The 16,742-nt window shown below is 59.2% G+C and overlaps 2 protein-coding genes across 2 annotated transcripts; both read left to right on the top strand.

Annotated features, from left to right (window-relative positions):
* Nucleotides 1-1,033, top strand: BESB_073240 (ribosomal protein RPL23; the record flags this gene model as incomplete). The annotated part of the gene is made up of 4 exons (XM_029365697.1): nucleotides 1-106; nucleotides 162-203; nucleotides 364-437; nucleotides 740-1,033. 4 exons carry the CDS (start codon nucleotides 1-3, stop codon nucleotides 1,031-1,033), a joined length of 516 nt encoding a protein of 171 aa, XP_029218181.1.
* A 3,440-nt stretch (nucleotides 1,034-4,473) lies between these two features.
* BESB_073230 (uncharacterized protein) lies at nucleotides 4,474-15,343 on the top strand (the record flags this gene model as incomplete). Its single annotated transcript, XM_029365696.1, has 18 exons — nucleotides 4,474-5,052; nucleotides 5,374-5,802; nucleotides 6,228-6,367; nucleotides 6,503-6,692; nucleotides 6,857-6,986; nucleotides 7,506-7,973; nucleotides 8,505-8,658; nucleotides 8,910-8,994; nucleotides 9,519-9,635; nucleotides 9,951-10,980; nucleotides 11,166-11,517; nucleotides 11,956-12,114; nucleotides 12,641-12,786; nucleotides 13,052-13,176; nucleotides 13,384-14,021; nucleotides 14,058-14,186; nucleotides 14,503-14,651; nucleotides 15,228-15,343. The coding sequence occupies 18 exons, from the start codon at nucleotides 4,474-4,476 to the stop codon at nucleotides 15,341-15,343; spliced, it is 5,136 nt and encodes a 1,711-aa protein (XP_029218180.1).
* Between the last annotated feature and the right edge of the window lie 1,399 nt (nucleotides 15,344-16,742).

The following is a 16,742-nucleotide window of genomic DNA, read 5'->3' as shown; positions in this document are numbered from 1 at the left end:
ATGGTCTCTTGCGCGGAGGCACAGGACGAACTGGGCGTACACATCGTGGGATTTTGTGTTCGGCAGGGAGAGAGCCTCAGATTTCTGCTGCACGCTCACACCACCCGTGAGACTCTGTCCTATTCCTGTACGTCTTTGCCTGCGGTGTTGTTCTCTTTCAGGCAGAGGAGGTGCTGGTGGCAACAAAATGAGGGTGACCCTCGGTAAGTCGCACACCGGGAAAGTAAGATGGGATTCCGAGCACCTGGTTAGATGTTTGCTCACTCAGCTTCTCTATCGCTGGGCGGGCTGTCGCTCTGTCGGGCGTCCTCTCTTTTGCCTCGCTATCACAGCGTGTGTGTCTCGTGTGGCTCTTCTCCGCAGGTCTTCCCGTTGGCGCCCTGATCAACTGCTGCGACAACAGCGGTGCGAAGAACCTCTACATCATTGCCGTCAAGGTGCGTCCGGGAGAAGCGGCGGAGGCTGCCTTGCGGGCTTCATCCACCGCATGGAGAACTGAGCGGGACGCGGCCGTGGACCGGATGCTGCGTGGGAGGATGTAGCTCTCCGCCCCTGCAGATGCCTGGGGGATGCCTCGTAGCGCGTCTCGAGAGCCGAGACGATCATGGGGAGGAGCCTGGACTGCGCGTAACGCTGCTGTGTGTCGCGAGGAGTCGAGCCGCGAGGCCTGAGCACAGGCCCAGGCGCGGGGGGTCTCCGAGGCATTTGTGGCATTTGTGTGCCTTGTGCCTGCTTGCAGGGCTGGGGAAGCTGCCTCAACCGTCTGCCCGCGTGCTCGTTGGGCGATCTGGTTCTGGCGACCGTGAAGAAGGGAAAGCCCGACCTGAGAAAGAAGGTCCACATGGCGATCATCGTGCGTCAGAGGAGAGCCTGGCGCCGCGCAGAGGGCTACTTCATCTACTTCGAGGACAACGCCGGCGTCGTCGCCAACAACAAGGGAGAAATGAAGGGTTCCGCCGTCACCGGCCCCGTCGGCAAGGAGTGCGCTGAGCTCTGGCCCAAGATCTCTGCTGCAGCCACTGCCATTTGCTAAATAGCCTGCGTTGCATGCGTGTATATAGGCATTCTCGCGTGTGCGTATGTACATGGTTGTTTTGTCCCTTCTTCTGTCTTGTTCTTTCTCAACCAGGAGGTCACTTCTCTCGCGCGCCGCGCCTCCTGTGTGCTGTTCGCCTGCCGCTCTCTACGCCTACACTCGCTCTCTGGATGTCTGTACTCTGGGGCGTTCGTCATTCGCGCGAAGAGGGACGGAACGAGGGGCTTGGAGGTAGCAGTGAACAGCGCCCCGGGTGTGGCGACCTAGGGAGAATGAGGAAGTCTGGCGAGCGCTTTCCTTTTTTCTTCTGCTAAGAGAGAGACTTGAAGAGAGTGTATCCGATTAAATCTGTTACGAACTCCGAATCTTTATTGTTGACTCGTACCCCGTTCCCTCTCCTCTCCTTTGATGCGGGCTTCCTGCGAAGGAACGAAGGAAAACGCGAAACTTCTGACGCGTGTGGGCGCCCCTGCAGGTCGCGTCGCTTTCTTCGGCGTTTGAGCTGAGCCGCTCGACCCCCCGTGCGGCGAATTACGTGCGCATTGGCAGCTAGATTCCAGCACTGCGACTTGTTCGTTGACTCCACAGAATGAGAGACATGACGAGATGAGTTCGCCCGGTATGATGAGGCTGCTTGCCTACCTCTGCACTTGGTGGGGGGGGGGGAGGTGGGGGGGATGTTGCGGCGGTCGCTGGCTAGTGACCGGAGGCGTTGGAGGGCAATCACAAAACAAGTCCGCCGCGTGCACAGATGAAATAGTCTCAGGATTGCTCCGACTAGAGGCTGGGGACGAACGGGTCACGCAGTGACACCTTCTGCGGGAGGGAAGACCTTCGCACTCCCTCAGTGGTTTCCCCTGGTCAACGGCATTTGAGAACCTTCACTACGAAGCGGCCCGTGCAGCAAGTATCTGCATTCAGGCGCTTCCAGGGTTCTCTAGCAGCCCACACGTAGTTGCTTACGCTTTAGATTGGTGAAAGGTTAAGCGTGCACGCCGTCGCCATTTCTGAAATGTAGACGGAGGACCACGCTTGTGCCACCAAAGAGAAGAGAGGATTCTTTCCTGGACTTTGCAGTGACGACTCTCCACGGCGAGCCGAGAACATGTAGGGCCAGCGAGTGGAATTCGCGTCCAGTTCGGGCTGCGACATTCCAGGGGGGGAGACATGTAACGATGGAACTTCAGAAAATTTCCCGCATTCCCAAGTCATCTTTTACGCCAAACATCTATCCCAGAGACACTCTGCGCGGCGTTTGTTGGACCTTTCTACCTCTCCAGAGCTTCGGGTGACACTGTTTCTGCAGAGAAGCAGTCCCTCGAACGACACCATCATTGCTGACTTTCTACATATCTCTGTGTACGTACATTCCTCTACAGGCCAGCGTTACATTGAACCAGGTTGGTCGATATTTGATGCTCATTCCAGCTTCCGGGGGTCTGTCTCAGGGTCAGCCTTTCGTCGAGACGCATACCGATAACACTCGTTACCTAAGATGAGATACATTGCTGGCGGCCACGAATCGGTCGTTGGCTAGATGCGTATAAACAACTCTGATACGCGCGGCACGAATCTGTTACGCGGATATAGACAGCCACGAGTAAGGTACAGAGCAAGAGCAAGCTACGAGGTCTTCTCGCCAGCACGGGCTGGAGGCCGTTTTTCACGGAAATGACGCGCGCCACCGCTTTCCGTCGCGAATCTCACTGTTTGTGCGTATTCGGGGCTTGCTGCGTCCGGACGGTGCCCGCCGGTCGAGTCTCTTTGTCAAAGCGTCACTGAGCTGCATTTTAGGGGAGAGGCGGAGGAAAGGCGCCTCGGCCAGCGCATATCCTTCCTCCCTTTTCGAATTAAGGACGCGTGACGAAATTAGTTTTTCCGAGGAAGAAAGACATGAAAGACACAGCTCGCCCTCTCCTCGCCGGGTGTCTGCACACCCGCCCTCCTCCAGGTACCTGCTCCTCGTGCTACTTTTCTCCTCCCTCCCGTCCCGGTTTGTACCCCTCGGCCTCAATCGAGACTCTCTCTGTCGTCATTTGCCTGTCTTCTTTCTCTTTCGACACCTTCCGTCGCTCGCGAGGGAGACACGTTCTCACCTGAGCCGAAGAAGTGGGAAGACGAGCGTTTGCGGCCGTGAAGGCAGCACACTGTCCACAAGCCCTACGCACACATGGTCAGTTGCACATGCGGATGCATACACGAATCGAATGAGAAACAACGAATCTGCTTCTCTTTCGCTTCCCCTCCGACTCATCACAGGCGACACAAGGCTCGCTAAACTCACAAGCTCCGGAACCAGCTCTCAAATTCCTTTATTTACTTCCCTTTTGATTTGATCCAATCCATTGGACCCGGGGTCGCCTCGAGACCCTTCGCGGCGCCCAATAGAGAAAGCGTCTAATGTCTTGTGTTCATGCTCTTCTTCCGCCCCTTCCTTCTCCGCTGACTCCATCGAACGAGCTCTTTGTGCGCCGTATGATGCGTTTCGCTTTTTGTGCACCTCCGTGATTGCGGGTATGCTTCGTGAGGCTTCTTGCTCGCGCCTCCCGCTTTTCCCAAACTTTCTGTTCTCTCCTGCCGTGGCTGCCGGTCCTCGCGTAACTCACACCCGTCCTGCGCTCTTCTCCCTCGTTTTCTGAGCAGCGCCATAGGATGATTCGTCAGACGTCGCCCTTCCCTTGCGACCTCTGTCTCTTCCGCGCGCATTTCGCTTGTTTGCCACTGTACACCGCACGTGAGTTCTCAACTGCCCTCACATCTGCTTCTCCTGGAGCTGTTCGATTCTCTCCGCTCTTCCTCTCTGGCGGCTGGCTCAATTGCTGACGAAGGGGCTAATCATGCCAATGAGCAAACAACGCGAAGCGCCAGTAACTCCCGGTTCCAGTCGGCTTGTCTTCGCTCAGACTCGAGTTCTCTGCGTCGTGCTCTCTCGTCCAGCGCCAAACACACCTTTATCCTTTTCCCTTTCGCTCGCCCGCGCTTTGAGTCGCAGCCATGGCGGAGGAAGAGGATTTGTCGCTTCCCAAGAAGAAGACGTAGGTCGCTCTTGATGATTGAGGGGGGAAAGGGTGGGGGGGGAGGGGGGGGGGGAGGGCCTCGATTGGCGAGCTGCTGAGAATCGGCAGGTTCGCGCGGTAGGCGAAGCTCGGTTTGCGTGTTGATCCAGAGACTTTCCGCGTCGCCTTCTGTGCCCATAAAACGCGCTGGAAAGGTTGCATCGAGGTCTGCACTGAACCCTTGGGACGGTGCAGAGAGCGGGGAGGCGTAGACCACTTTCCATGTACCCATAGGACATGCAACAAAGGACCGCCCCCTCAATGCAGCAGCTCCACTTAGGCTGCCGTGCGTCCGTTTACAGGAGAGTCTGTATGTTCTGGTTCCTCCGTCAGTATGCGTGGAGGTGGTTAGCGGCGTAGACCGCTCTCCCCTGCGTCAACATGCGGCTCTCTTGCCTCCTTTGCCTTCGCAGCCGTCGCCTCCGACGTAGACTCACACTCCCCGACAGCAGCGACGAGGATGTCGACGCTCCTTCGAGCTCCACGGCGCGGGCGGCCGGCGAGGCATCCAGTGAAGAAGAGAGCGAGAGAGCGGACGCAGAAGGCGGCGCGCTGGGCAGCTCTGCGTCGAGCGCGGGGGACGTGCCGAAGGCGACAAGGCGACGCTGGCTGAAGCGGGGCTCGGGCGCGAGCGAGGAGGACCTGGAAAGCCGGAAGGGCGCGAGCGAGGACGAAGAGGCGCCGCACTCGCGTGTCGCCGCCGGCGCCAAGGAGGGCGCAGCCGACGCAGAGAGAGAAGACGACTCTGACGTGCGGCGGACGGAGACCCAGTCGAGAAAGAAGAAGAAGCGCGCACTCGCCAAGGAGGAAAAGAACAAGGACAATGAGAAGAAAAGCCGCCTGGACTCGCTGCGACGCAAGTTGCATGAGAAAGACAAGAAAAAGGAGAAGAAGGAACGCCAGCAGCGCGACTCAAGTGAAGAGGACTTCTCTGGAGGAGGGGGATCCGACTCGGACGAAGTAAGCACTCCCTCTCGCGTTTTCTCGTTGAGGTGCAGTTTCCCCGCGCCTTCTTTCACTCCACGAGGCTGATCTCAGTCTTGCGCCTCCTCGTCCCTCTCCGACTTCTTCGCTTTTTTTTGGCCTTTGGGTCTCGCTGCGACGTCTGCCTGTGCTCTGCGGTTCGATACTTGCCACCTCTCCGTGCCGGAGGTGGGACCTGTCGTTCACGCCGACCTTCTCTCCGCTTTGCTGCGTGCCAAGAGACTTGTTTCGGCTTCACGTACCACGTCCCGCCTGCATTTTCTGCGCCTCTCGCCGCTGCTTGTCTTTCCTCTCCAGTCTGCTGGGACAGACTCAAGCGACGAGCGGGCGGGCGCCTCCGAGGGCGCGCCGTCGTCGACCTCCTCACTCGCCTCTTCCGAAGACGAGAGCGACTCGGGCTCGCTCTCAGACGCCTCGGTTCCCCGTGGCCTCCAGCGGCGAGGCGTGCAGACCCGACGCAGCAGGCGCTCGCGAAAGACCTTCTGGCAAGAGACAGATGAGGAGGACGGCAGCGGCTCCGACGCAGGGGAGACGTTCCCAGACGACGACGTCGAAACCGCTGCCTGCACACTCGAAGACGCGCTCGCGTGGTGTCTGGACACCATCGAGAAGGAGGAAGAGGCAGGAAAGCTTCACGGCAAGAAACGCGCCACAGTCGAGAGTGCCCGGTTCCTCAGACGCGCCGAGCAGCTGCGCTGGGATGACGAGCTGACTTTAGGCGGAGCGGTGAGGGCACCCCGAAGCCAACGCGCAGGCTCCACACAGGCGCCTGCCCGGGCGATCTTTACGGATCTAGTGGCATATAGCTCGCGTGCAGGCAACCAAACGCGAACATCCTCGATGCGGCGATACAAGTCTGCTTCCACGAAGTTATGGTTTTGGGCTCGTGAGTGTCTCTCAATAACTATCTGAGTGCTTGTACGATAATTATATCAATGCAGTACACACCTCACCTGTCGGAGTGCATTCGAGCGCCTCTACCCCCTCGCTGCGCACCTTCGCGCCCGCTGTAGATATCGTATCGGTCTCTCAGAGGCTTGTCTTCTTCCTTGCACATGCGCTGTGGCACGCGACAGTTCCCGCTCCCGGGCTTAAAGGCTTTGCTGCGCTTGGCTTGAAGAGTTTTGTTCTGCTTTGTCGATTTTTTTCAGCGATCCATGCTAGAAGCCTTTGACTACCAGACCCCACGGCCCGTCACGACCCCGCAGCTGAGCGTCCTAACCAAGGAGCAGAAGGAGATCGTGTTCCTGGACTTTCCTAACGAAGTCTATAAGACGGAATACTTGCACTTGTAAGGCCCTGCCGTCTGGACACCGGCGTCCATCTCTTCGTGCTGTCTCCGTGCCGCGCAGTTGCGACGCCCTGCGCGGCCCCCTGGTGGCTTACCTTCGTTTCACCTGCCTCCGCTCGTTTTTTTTTCTTTCAGGCGCGTGTTCGACTGGCGCACTCGACGCGTCGTGGTGGCGAATCTGCTCAAGTGCGCGGCACAGCAGCAGACGGCCTGGCGGGACTTTGACCGCTGGACGCAGGAGTCGAAGCGATTCTGCGTGACGCGCGAGGAGAAGCTGAACAAGATGTTCCAGTGCAAAGTCGCGGAGCCCCGAGGCCTGAGAAAGGTACAGCAGTCTCGTGTGTTTCTCATTGCAGACTCGGGCGCATCTGATTTGCTCTACTTGCGCGTGGTGATTTTACCTCTCTCCTCGGCGGGGTTAGGCAAGGTGCAAGAACCCGCGCGCGATCGAGCGAGCCTGTGGGCTGGATGCGCGTTGTGTCTTCTCAGCTGCAGCATCTGCTCCTTCGCGCCGAGCAGTGTGGCTTGGTTGAGCGGTCTAAGTCGCTTCAAGTGAAGCGCTGTTTCGAAATCCCTGCGGCGCTCCTGGCGCCCGTCGACTGCAAGCGCACGACTCCTCGTAAGTCGAGCGGTTCCAGGGCCTGCCGCGCCGAGCGCAGGTCCAAGGCGGGCTGGAGGCTCTGGGCTGACACGAACACGCGCGTGCTTGAGTGCAGAGGGAGGCGGATAAGCGCAGCCGTGCACACGAACCCAGAGAGAGACGAGTGTAGGGAACTCTGCACCCCGGCAAAGGGACCATAGGCGAGTCTCGCGTTGGCTCCTCTGGGACGCTCCCATTTCTCTTCCTCCCGTTCTGCTGGCGTATCAGGCCACGTTCTCGTATGCTCTGCACGACCATCATGTTAGTGCAGCAAGGCACAGAGTTTTGATCACAGATACGTGTGTATGCGCGCTTCGTGTTCGATCGCAGAGAGCAACCTGCCTGCAGCGGCCTCCGGTCTCTGCCACGCGCGCTGCAGGATTGTTTTTTCGGCGTGCCTTTCGCTTCGTCTGGGTCTCTTCGGCGTAGCGGATCCGTATCAGTGCTCCGGCGGTCTGCAGTCTTGGCGTTTCCCGTGTGTTTTGTTTCGCGCCGCAGCGTCTCGGGTCAAGGGAGAAGTCAAAGACGAGCCGAAGCCCGGCGGGGCCTCCCTGTCGCAGCCTGCGGACCCTGTTGACGCAGCGTCGTCGCCGGCTGCGGCGTCGCTCACAGCCAGTTTGTCTTTGACCTCTCTGTCGCCGGATTTTTCCTCCTCGCTTTCGTCCGTCCCGCCCCCTTCGCTGCCTTCCTCGGTCCTCGACAGCTGCGGCGACTCGCTCGCCGCGACCCCGCCGCTGGGCGGTGACCGGCTTTTCGCGGCTGACGCTGAGGAGGGCCTGTTTGACACAGACGACGTGTTCGCAGAGAACGGCGAAGCAAGCTTCTTTGGCGACACATTCGATCTCTCCGCCAGCCGCTGGAACGCCTCATTCGACGGCAGCAAAGGCCCCAGCGGATGGGGCGCCCTCAAGCGCACAGTCAAGGGCGAGGGACAGACAGGCTCGGCGCCAAAGAGCGGCGACCAGGGTGAGGCGAAAACTGACAAAATACAGCGATGCCCCTCGACGGGAGGCGTGACGCGTAGAGGGCATCCTGCGACAGCGCAAGGAGTGGACCGCGCGCCGGAGAAAGGAGATTGCAGGGCTCCGCCTCGATATATATATATATATATATATATGCGCCTGCCGACCTTGCACATGCATATATATATATATATATATATATGTTTATATGTAGTAGTTGATGCGGCGGCGGTATCCGGTTCGGGAGCTCGTCATGTGAGCATTCGAGAGGTCTTTAGGCAGGGCGCTGCGGCTTCCTTCTAGAGTGTGCGTCTTTCTTCATGCCCATGGCTGATGGTTTTGGATTTGAGCACAGCGGGCTACCGCCTCTGCGCCGCAGGTCTGTGTGCGAGCTGGAGCCTCGGAAGAGGGAGACGTGTCGGCGTGAGGGGCTTCGCCAGTCGATTCGGGGTTCCGCGTGTGTGTCTGGGCTCGAGCAACGGTGCATGCGTCATTTTTCCAACTGCGCCAGCGGGCTTGTGTTTGTCTGTCTCAGTGGCCAGGGAGGTGGAGGACTTGAAGCTCCGAGAGAAGGAACTGAAGCGGCAGCGGCGGGAGAGGCGCGACGCGGAGAAGAAGGACGCGCGCAGAGAAGCCGTGAAGCACCAGTGGCGCGAGCTCCAGCGCACTGCCCGATGCACTCACGAAGGGTAGGCGACGGCGAGAGCGACTCGCAGTTCAAAGCGCTAGGGAATCCAGCAGACTCAAGGAGGCAGGCCCCCGGGTCCTTCAGAGAGAAGAGCTCGTCGCACAGGCAGAGGTGCGCCTCCGCCATCATGCGGGGGCCCAGCACAGGGGGGCGAGGCTCGCCACGGATCCTGCGGGAGCGCCGCACGCGAGCGATAGAGGAGATGCGAACGGGCGAAAAAGGGAAGAGTGCGAGATTGTGATGTGTGTGCAGGCCGCGGTTTCACCACCCGAGGCAGGAGGAACACGTCAAGGGCCAGGAGGAATACACGACCAAATTCAGGGTCTTCTCTCGAGAGGTGAGCGTGACGCAGACAGGCTATTTGCTCTAGGCGCGTGAAGCTAAATCGTTTGAACCTTTTGGAAGTCTTGGAGGGCGCCATGGTCGTTAGTTGCCAGGAAGGTTTAGTCAGCACACACGTCAAACATCACTGAGATTTTGCTGACACAAGCGTAAGAAACCGATTCATGCGCGTGCGTGGTGCTAAACCCTAAACCTGAAACCCTAAACCATAAACCTTAAATATATATATATATATATATATATATATATGCATACGCCTGCCGATCGGTGAATGTTCGCTGCTGAAGAACCTTGTCTTATTTTTGCCTAGTGCGAGTGCCGGTGCGTTCTGACCGGCATCTGTGAATGCCCGCCGAGTTCTTTCGGTATGTACATGCCTTCATACGTATTTATATGTAGTTTTGTATAAATATATTTGATGCACTTGCAGTGACGAGCTTTAAGGCAGCGCTGTGCTCGCCTTCTGCGGTGCGGCTCGCACTCTTCCTTGCGTGGCTCATGCCTGTCTGGTGTGCACAGGAACTGGTGTACATCCGCCCTCCGGAGGAGGTGCAGAACAAACCGAGAGAGGCGCTGGATCTTTATCTCGCTCAGCTGCGCCGCATGCAGCGGCTCCTCGAGGCTCCGCACAAGCTGGTGAGTTCCGTCGGTTTCTGGTGCACTCTGCGATCGGCGCGGGGCCGTGTAGTGCGCAGGTTCAAATACTCGATCTAAGCTAGGCTCTTGGACGCATCACCGGTTGTGAAGTGTTTGGCGTCTCTCAAATATCAAACTGCATTCGATTGCTTCCGGGCGTGGGCGCGCACCACTAGCTTCTCGCGCGCGGCTTCGTCGGTGTCTGGAGTCCTTCGTTAATAGACAGCGGGCAGCGGCTGGCTGCTTGCATCGCGTCGCACCCGTGTGTGCTGTCGCCGGCGTCTTTGCATGCGTTCGTGCCTCTTCTCTTTTCAGAAGCTTGCCGCGAAGTTCGGCCTGATCTCGACGCAGCCGAACGGCTCAGAGGATGGACTCGGAGCGCCGGCGGTGAAGCGGCTGAGGGCGAACGCCCCGTGGCTGTGCTCGTTCGAGAAAGAGAAAGCAGAGCAGGAGAGAGCCTGGAAGGACCTGGCGATGTCTTTCGGCCAAGAGCCCTGGAAGGTGCCTCTGCACTTCATCCCTGCGTCGATCCAGACGCAGTGGACCGAGAAGAGGAAACGCGAAGAAGCCGAGCAAAAGCGAGCGGAAAAACTGGAGGGCGAACGGCGGCGCCGCGAGCTAGCCGCGGATGCAGTATGTCCCAGCCGAACCAGCAGCCCTCTCAAGTCCAAACACCCCGCGGCGTCCTTCTCCGCGTCTGCACCGTCTTCCGAAGCCTCCTGTCCTTCTTCATCCTCTTCTTCAGCCTCTGTCTCTTCTCCACTTCGCGCTGCAAAGAGAGGCCGGGGAGGTGAGTCTGCAACCGAGTTGACGGCGACGCCTCAGAGCAGGAAGGAGAAACGAGTGAAGCACCTCGAGGACGACGCGGGAGCTCAGATGTCGTCCGCGGGTCCCCGCCCAGCCCGCGAGACAGGTGGCGCGACGGCGAACGAGGCCTCGACTCACTGTGCAAAGGGGGACGAACCACAGGGCCATGAGGCGAGCGCGAGAAAGGATAGTACAGGCGAGCAGGAGGGCGAGACGCGCACAGACGCGTTGGCGGACGCCGCGGCTGGGCAGCCCGAGGCACAGCTGGAGTCTCTCGAGCTTGAGGGAAGCTCTGCAGACGCGGCGAGCAGACAAGTTGGTGGAGAGGACTCTCCGCAGATGGCACGCAAGCCTACAGGCGCGGGGGGGGGGACGAAGGAGAGACAAACGACCCTGCAGAGAAGGCGGCGGAAGAGAAGCCAACGCCAGCATACGAGAGAGCTCGAGCGGAGCCCGAAACTCAAACGCAGTCGCCCTATCAGGCGGCGCCGTCGGAGCGATCGTGCCCACCTTCTGCACCTTCGTCTTCGGGCTCGGCGTACGTTCCAGTGTCCTACCAGCGACACCGCGGGCCCCGCCAGATGAAGCTGACCGAGCTGTTCCGATTGACTGTTGACAAAGCGAAGAAGAAGATGAATCTCGTGCTCCCCGCTCGTGTGCCGTCCAAGGTCGGGAAGAGGCTGAGCGCGCACGACGGCTCTCCTGCAGCGTCTGTACGTCCAGTCGTCGTGCTGGATGACGACGCCGATGAGCTCGCCAAGCAGCTAAAGGGAAAGAAGAGGCGCCGTCTCGTGACTGACGAGGGTGAAGAAGGACGCGACGAGCCGGACGTCGAAACGAACGACCCACGGGGGCCCTCAGGCAAAGAGGAGACCGAACTGCAGGCCATGCACATGCAGAAGAAATGCAGAGTCAACCCAGACGAGGAAGCGGAGCTGGTCGCCGAGGCAGAGGAGGCCGGGCATGACGCAGCCGCCAGAGAGGAAACACGAAACAGAAAGAAGACAGCGGCGGCAGCTCTCGGCGACCGCCTCAAAGAGGAGGCGCGGAAGGCGCGGCGGAAGGAAAGAAAGAGGTAAACTCCGTGCCCCAAGCTTTCCCGGTACTGGCTGAATGAAAGGGAGCTCCAGACCGTATCCGCCACTCCTTCGGAGTCTTGTTTGGTGTTGCACCGCGAGACTCTGGCTATCGCGGCGACGTCGACGCGCATGCACAGGCGACATGGACAGCGGCGGCCGCGCTGCAGGTGCCTTCAGCTGAACGTTCGAGAGCTTCGGCTCTCATGGTATGCTCAGCTTGCCGTGCCGCGTCGGTACCCGCCTTCTCTTCGCCGCTCTCTGTTCGACAGCCAAGGCTATGGACTCTGGCGCGTTTCCGCTTGTGGCTGCCGCAGTGCCGTTTGTCCCTCCGTCTCCGCGTCTTCGCGTTTGGTCTCTCCGCTTCTTGCGTTCGAGCGAGAGTGCGTTTGTCGATGCGTCTCGTCTCTGAGGCTTTGTCCGCTCGCTGTTCTCAGACAGATGCGGGAGTTAATCAGGCAGATGACCGAGTTTGAGGCGGAGGAAAACGAAGAAGAACTCGAAGGCGACGAAGAATACAAGTCTGCGCTCGCGGAGCTCCGCAGTCGGCTGATCGACCAGGAGGAGGAAGAAGATGAGTCCGACCTCGGTGACAGGTGAGAGGTGCCGGGAAACGAACCGAAGCAGAGGCCGCCAAGCCACTGGAAGAGCAAGGAGAAAGCCAGAGAAGCAGCGCGGTGAGACCGCGCCGCAAAAGGCACCGCGCGCCCCTTTCTCACTTGTGCGCCAGCACGGCAGAAAGGTGAAGGGAGAGTTGAAAGGAAGATCCTCCTGCCAGATCAAGCGGCGGAGGAGACGAAGACTGAAACGACTGCAGCGAGAGACGAAAGCCAAGGGTTAGTTTTCGGCGAAGGCGCCGCACGGCGAAGGCACTGCTGTGGGCGCAGGGCGATGCGGGCCTGGGAGCCCCATAGGAACCAGCGAGCCCGCAGAAGTGCCGGCGGCTACCAGGCAGCCCGCCGCCAGCGTGTGGGCGCGAGCATCCGCCTGCGCGAGCAGAGGGAGATGCGCCTTTGCCTGAGTGCCGTGCTTGCGGTTCGCGTGCCCAGTGGCCTCTCCGGTTGCTGTCTGCTGCCCTGTTTGACTCGCTGTGCTGTCTGGCGGCGTGTGCGCTTCGTTCAGTGACGAAGAGTTTCTCGAGGGTCTGTTCGCCGCTGCCGAGGACGAGGCGTTCGATGCGGAAGCTGAAGACACGGAGGCGATGCAGAGGAAACTCCAGCATGACCTGGAAGAGAGAGAAGACCAGATCTACGAGCGGCTCATTGGACGTAGGTTGACCGTGCGTTGCCCCGTTGTGTGTCCCTTCCACTACCTCTGTCGTCCATCGGCTTGCCTCCTTGGCCTCTCCTTTAATCGCCGTCTTGCTGTTGCGCCTCCGAGTCTTTTCAGTTGTTCGTGTCCGTCGCGTTCGCTCCTCCGCATCGCTCGCTGCTTCATTTTCCGGTAGCCTGTGAGCGCGCTCGCTCGCTTTCGCTGACCGCGTGGCTGGATCCCTGTCTCCGTGTCTCTGCCGGCCGCCTCGCTGCGTCTCAGGCTTCCAGAAGGGCGGAGAAAACGCGATGGAGCTGACCGAGGCGGAGCGCCGCGAGCTCCAGGAGGAGGAGAGACGACGACGCGAACGAATGCAGCGACGCAAGCGAGGCGACGAGCACTTGGAGGTATGCGGAGAAGTCAGGAGATCCCGAGATTTCAAACACCGTCACCAAAACTTCCACCTGTCGTGTTGCTTGCATGTCGGGTCGTCCCAGCATGCGAGGCATTGAGCGCCTCGCCTTGCCTATTTGCTTCGGATAGTTAGTTGTGCGTACGCTGAGCGGTGGTCACGACCTTCTTCTGCAACCCCATGCGCGCCATCTTCCTCGCAGGGGATTGAACTCGACGACTGGCTGTCGGACGACAGCGAGGCGTCTTCGTCTTCAGGCGAGGAGTCCGGCGAGGAGGAGGAGTCGATGACCTCGCTTTCCTCCGACCTCACCAAGTGGGCATCGTTGGACCAGCTTCCCGCAGCGTCGCTATCGGGCGCGGCTGTCTCTGCCGCCCCCTCTGCAGACGGCAACCCCTCGCTCCTGGTCGCGCAGTGCCGGCAGAATGCGGAGCGAAGAAGGAGGATTTTGGCAAGCCGGCAGCGGCGGAGGATGTGCGAGAGAGACCGGGAGGAAAGCAGTGAGGCCCGGAGCAATGCCTGCCCGAGTGTGCGCGCCAGCGGACGGACGGCAGCGAGGGAGCCGAGGCGAAGGAACGACGCGGAGCGAGAGCAGACAACTGAGCAGCGGCGAAGTCACCGAGGCGGCAGCGAGAAGACAGGCGCCCACAGTGGAGGCGAAAGACAGACTCACGACGGCAAAGACACCGAGAAAACGATGCGTGCGCATGGTGCATCCGCGCTTGATACAAATGAGGAGAAACGGAATGCTGAGGGCGCGTCGTCGACCATGTCTAAATCGTTGTCTGCGACTTCGGCGAAAGCGAAACTGTCTTTGGAAAAACGGAAGAGCCTTTCTTCGTCTTTTAAGTCTCGAATCCTAGGCCGGAGCGCAAGCAACTCCTTCCCGTCCTCGTCCTTTGGGATCTTCGGAACTTCGAGCCTGTCGTGCAGCGTGCGGTTCGCCGATGATGACAGTAGCTTTGGAATGCGGGGCGAGTTTGACAACAGCTTGGCGAGTGGAAGGTGAGTTGGCTCTGCGTCATTTCGGTATCCTGTTTCCGTGCGCTTTTCCGCGGCCGTTGAGACTCTCAGTTACGCTGTCATCGCGGGTTGCTTCTTCAAGCTGCACGCGTCCTGCGTGCGACCCTCTGTGCGTCTGTTTCGGCGCTTTTTCGCGGGCTTGACGGCGGCCGTGAGGACCCTCTCTGTGGGCTGTGTTCTTTCCTTTCGCTTCCCCGCTGGATGCTCGCACACTGGAGAGCACGCAGCAACGCGAATTCCTATCCGCCGCTTGCCATTCTGCGGCCTGTCGCGCGCGCGTGCGTTCCTCTGCCTTCAGCTTTCCGGCGGCTACGTTTCCGCCTCAGACAGGCTCCAGCGGGGGGGCGACAGGCGCTCGCAAGAAGAGTCAGGGATCCGCGGGCGAGAGACTTGACGGGTCCGAGGGCCGCCCAGCGAAGACCGGAATCGCAAAGGGGAAGTCCACAGGTGAGTTTTGAGCGACTCTTTGACAGTCGGCGGCAGCGGAGCCAGCGGAGGTAGCGAGGAAAAACAGGGTTCAAGGGCCGCGGAGAGGTTGTTTGAAAGGTGTCGCTTCAAAGTAGAAAGCGAACCTCAGGAAGGTGGCATGTGGCGAACGCAGCGAGAGGGAAGGAGCGGCAAGAGAAGACATGGACGGGATGGTGATGCAGAACTCTTGGGGGGACTGACCAGGGACGTTCGGAGTACGTTGTTGACGAGTCGACCGTAGTAGCACCCTGGGCGAGAGCAAGCGAAGAGGCGAGAAAGAGACAACAGCGAACAGCCGACTCGGTCGAACCATGTGCAGCTGCGCCCATGATGCGCTCAGGCTTCGCAGGGCTGCTCAAACGGTAGCAGCGAACTTGCACAGCAGAGACGCAGAAAAGAGGTCAGAAGGCAACTGAAGATGACGAACGCGAGAGGAAGCATGTGGCGGAAGCGGCGACCACGGCGCAAAGATGAGAGAAGATGCGCTGAAGGATGCGCAGCAGCCGACTTCAGCGTAGCGTGATTTCCACTGAGCATCCGCCTTCAGTTTCTCAGGGGAAGGCACCAGCATGCCTGCTTCGCCCATTTGCGTGGTCAAGCGATTCACTGATCTGAGGGGACCATACAGCAAAATTGAGGACGGTGACAAGACGAGTGGAGCGGGAAGTTAACGGGACGGACGCAGAGAGATGGAACAGGAGCCGCAAGCGTTGCCTGACGCAGGCTGTGGAAAAGCCTACCAACGTACTCGTGCTCATACAAAATCGATACACATTTGACTGCCCAAGGGGGGGGAAGGGAACAATCGCCGCCGCGGCTCTTTCAGATATGACTGTGGCGGAGGGAACGGGAGACGGAGCCCCCCGTTCTCGGCGACGTCGACCCCAAGCTCGGACCCCTTTCTCGCTTTGTCTCGTACCTCTCAGATGCCTCGTTCCTTCATACGCCTCGTTTGCATTCCCCTCTACTTCATCTGACACCGCTTCCCGCGGTGGTGTGTTGACGCTGTGTGGCGCACGCTTGGACGTGTTTCCTTTAATAATCTTGTTTGTGCACGTATGTAGATGTTACGCGTAATTCTTTCTTCAGCACGCGGATCGAGCAGCTTATTCCTATTGTGCCCCCGACCTTCGTCGCCTGTTTCCAATGCAGCAGTGTACGCGACAAGGGCTCCCGCCTGTTCCTGAGCCTGCATGTTGATAAATGCAAATATATTTGTGTGTTTGCGTATCGTGGGCCTTTCAAAAGACCGTGACGTCAGGATTCTGCTCGACTGCGAAGGGCTACTGAATGCCAGCTGGCTGTAACTCATCAGGAAAATCTGCAATTGTGGGCGCCCAGGGTCGGTACGGTCGGCATCGCCGTGTAGCCGGATGGTTGACTTGCACCCCGCGCTGACATCTGGCACGTTGTCCAGCGCGCGCCTGCAGCATATCTGAAAGTATAGTCTCTCATATAATTCCTTCTGTAGTGATAAAGCACAAAACTCAATCTTTAAAGCATCATCTGTCAAAGAACAGAAACGTAATTAACAGTGAGCTATGAGACGTTCATTTTCAGGCTCTCCACCTGTGCTACTGAGGCACCCACTACGACGATCAACATAAACCAGACTACATCGACGGCATAAAATGATAGGTGCCCGATTCCCTGTCAGACTCCGCCTCAGGGAGGAGGCCTGTTGTGGCTCGACGCCGCGTACCACGAACCGTCCATAGAGCGTCGCGCATTAGAGCGAGACGTTGTGACCAGTGATCCCCGTGCTCATTAAGCCGCATACAAGGTAACCGTTACCGCCTCTCTGGGAAAGCCCATGTACCACTACCGGAATCGCAGAGGGAAAGCGATTCCCTGCCCCCACCCCTAGGCCTTCACTCGCCCCGCTTGACCGTGGTGTCGCGAAGGGGCCGTTTTTTAAGCGACTGCAGTGGATAGAGCGATACCGATACACTCGGCGTCACGATAGACTGAAGCTTTAAGTCGGGTGGCATCACAGCTGGCGTGAGAGGAGTTTCCTGAGCCGACGCGAAACTTGACGACGCAGTCGCCTCGGAAACCGATGCGGGTTGG

This window comes from Besnoitia besnoiti (genome assembly GCF_002563875.1).
Source record: "Besnoitia besnoiti strain Bb-Ger1 chromosome Unknown contig00007, whole genome shotgun sequence".
In the NCBI taxonomy this organism is placed as follows: Eukaryota; Apicomplexa; class Conoidasida; order Eucoccidiorida; family Sarcocystidae; genus Besnoitia; species Besnoitia besnoiti.
Note: the sequence above shows the minus strand (reverse complement) of the source record. Positions and strands in the feature narration are given on the sequence as shown.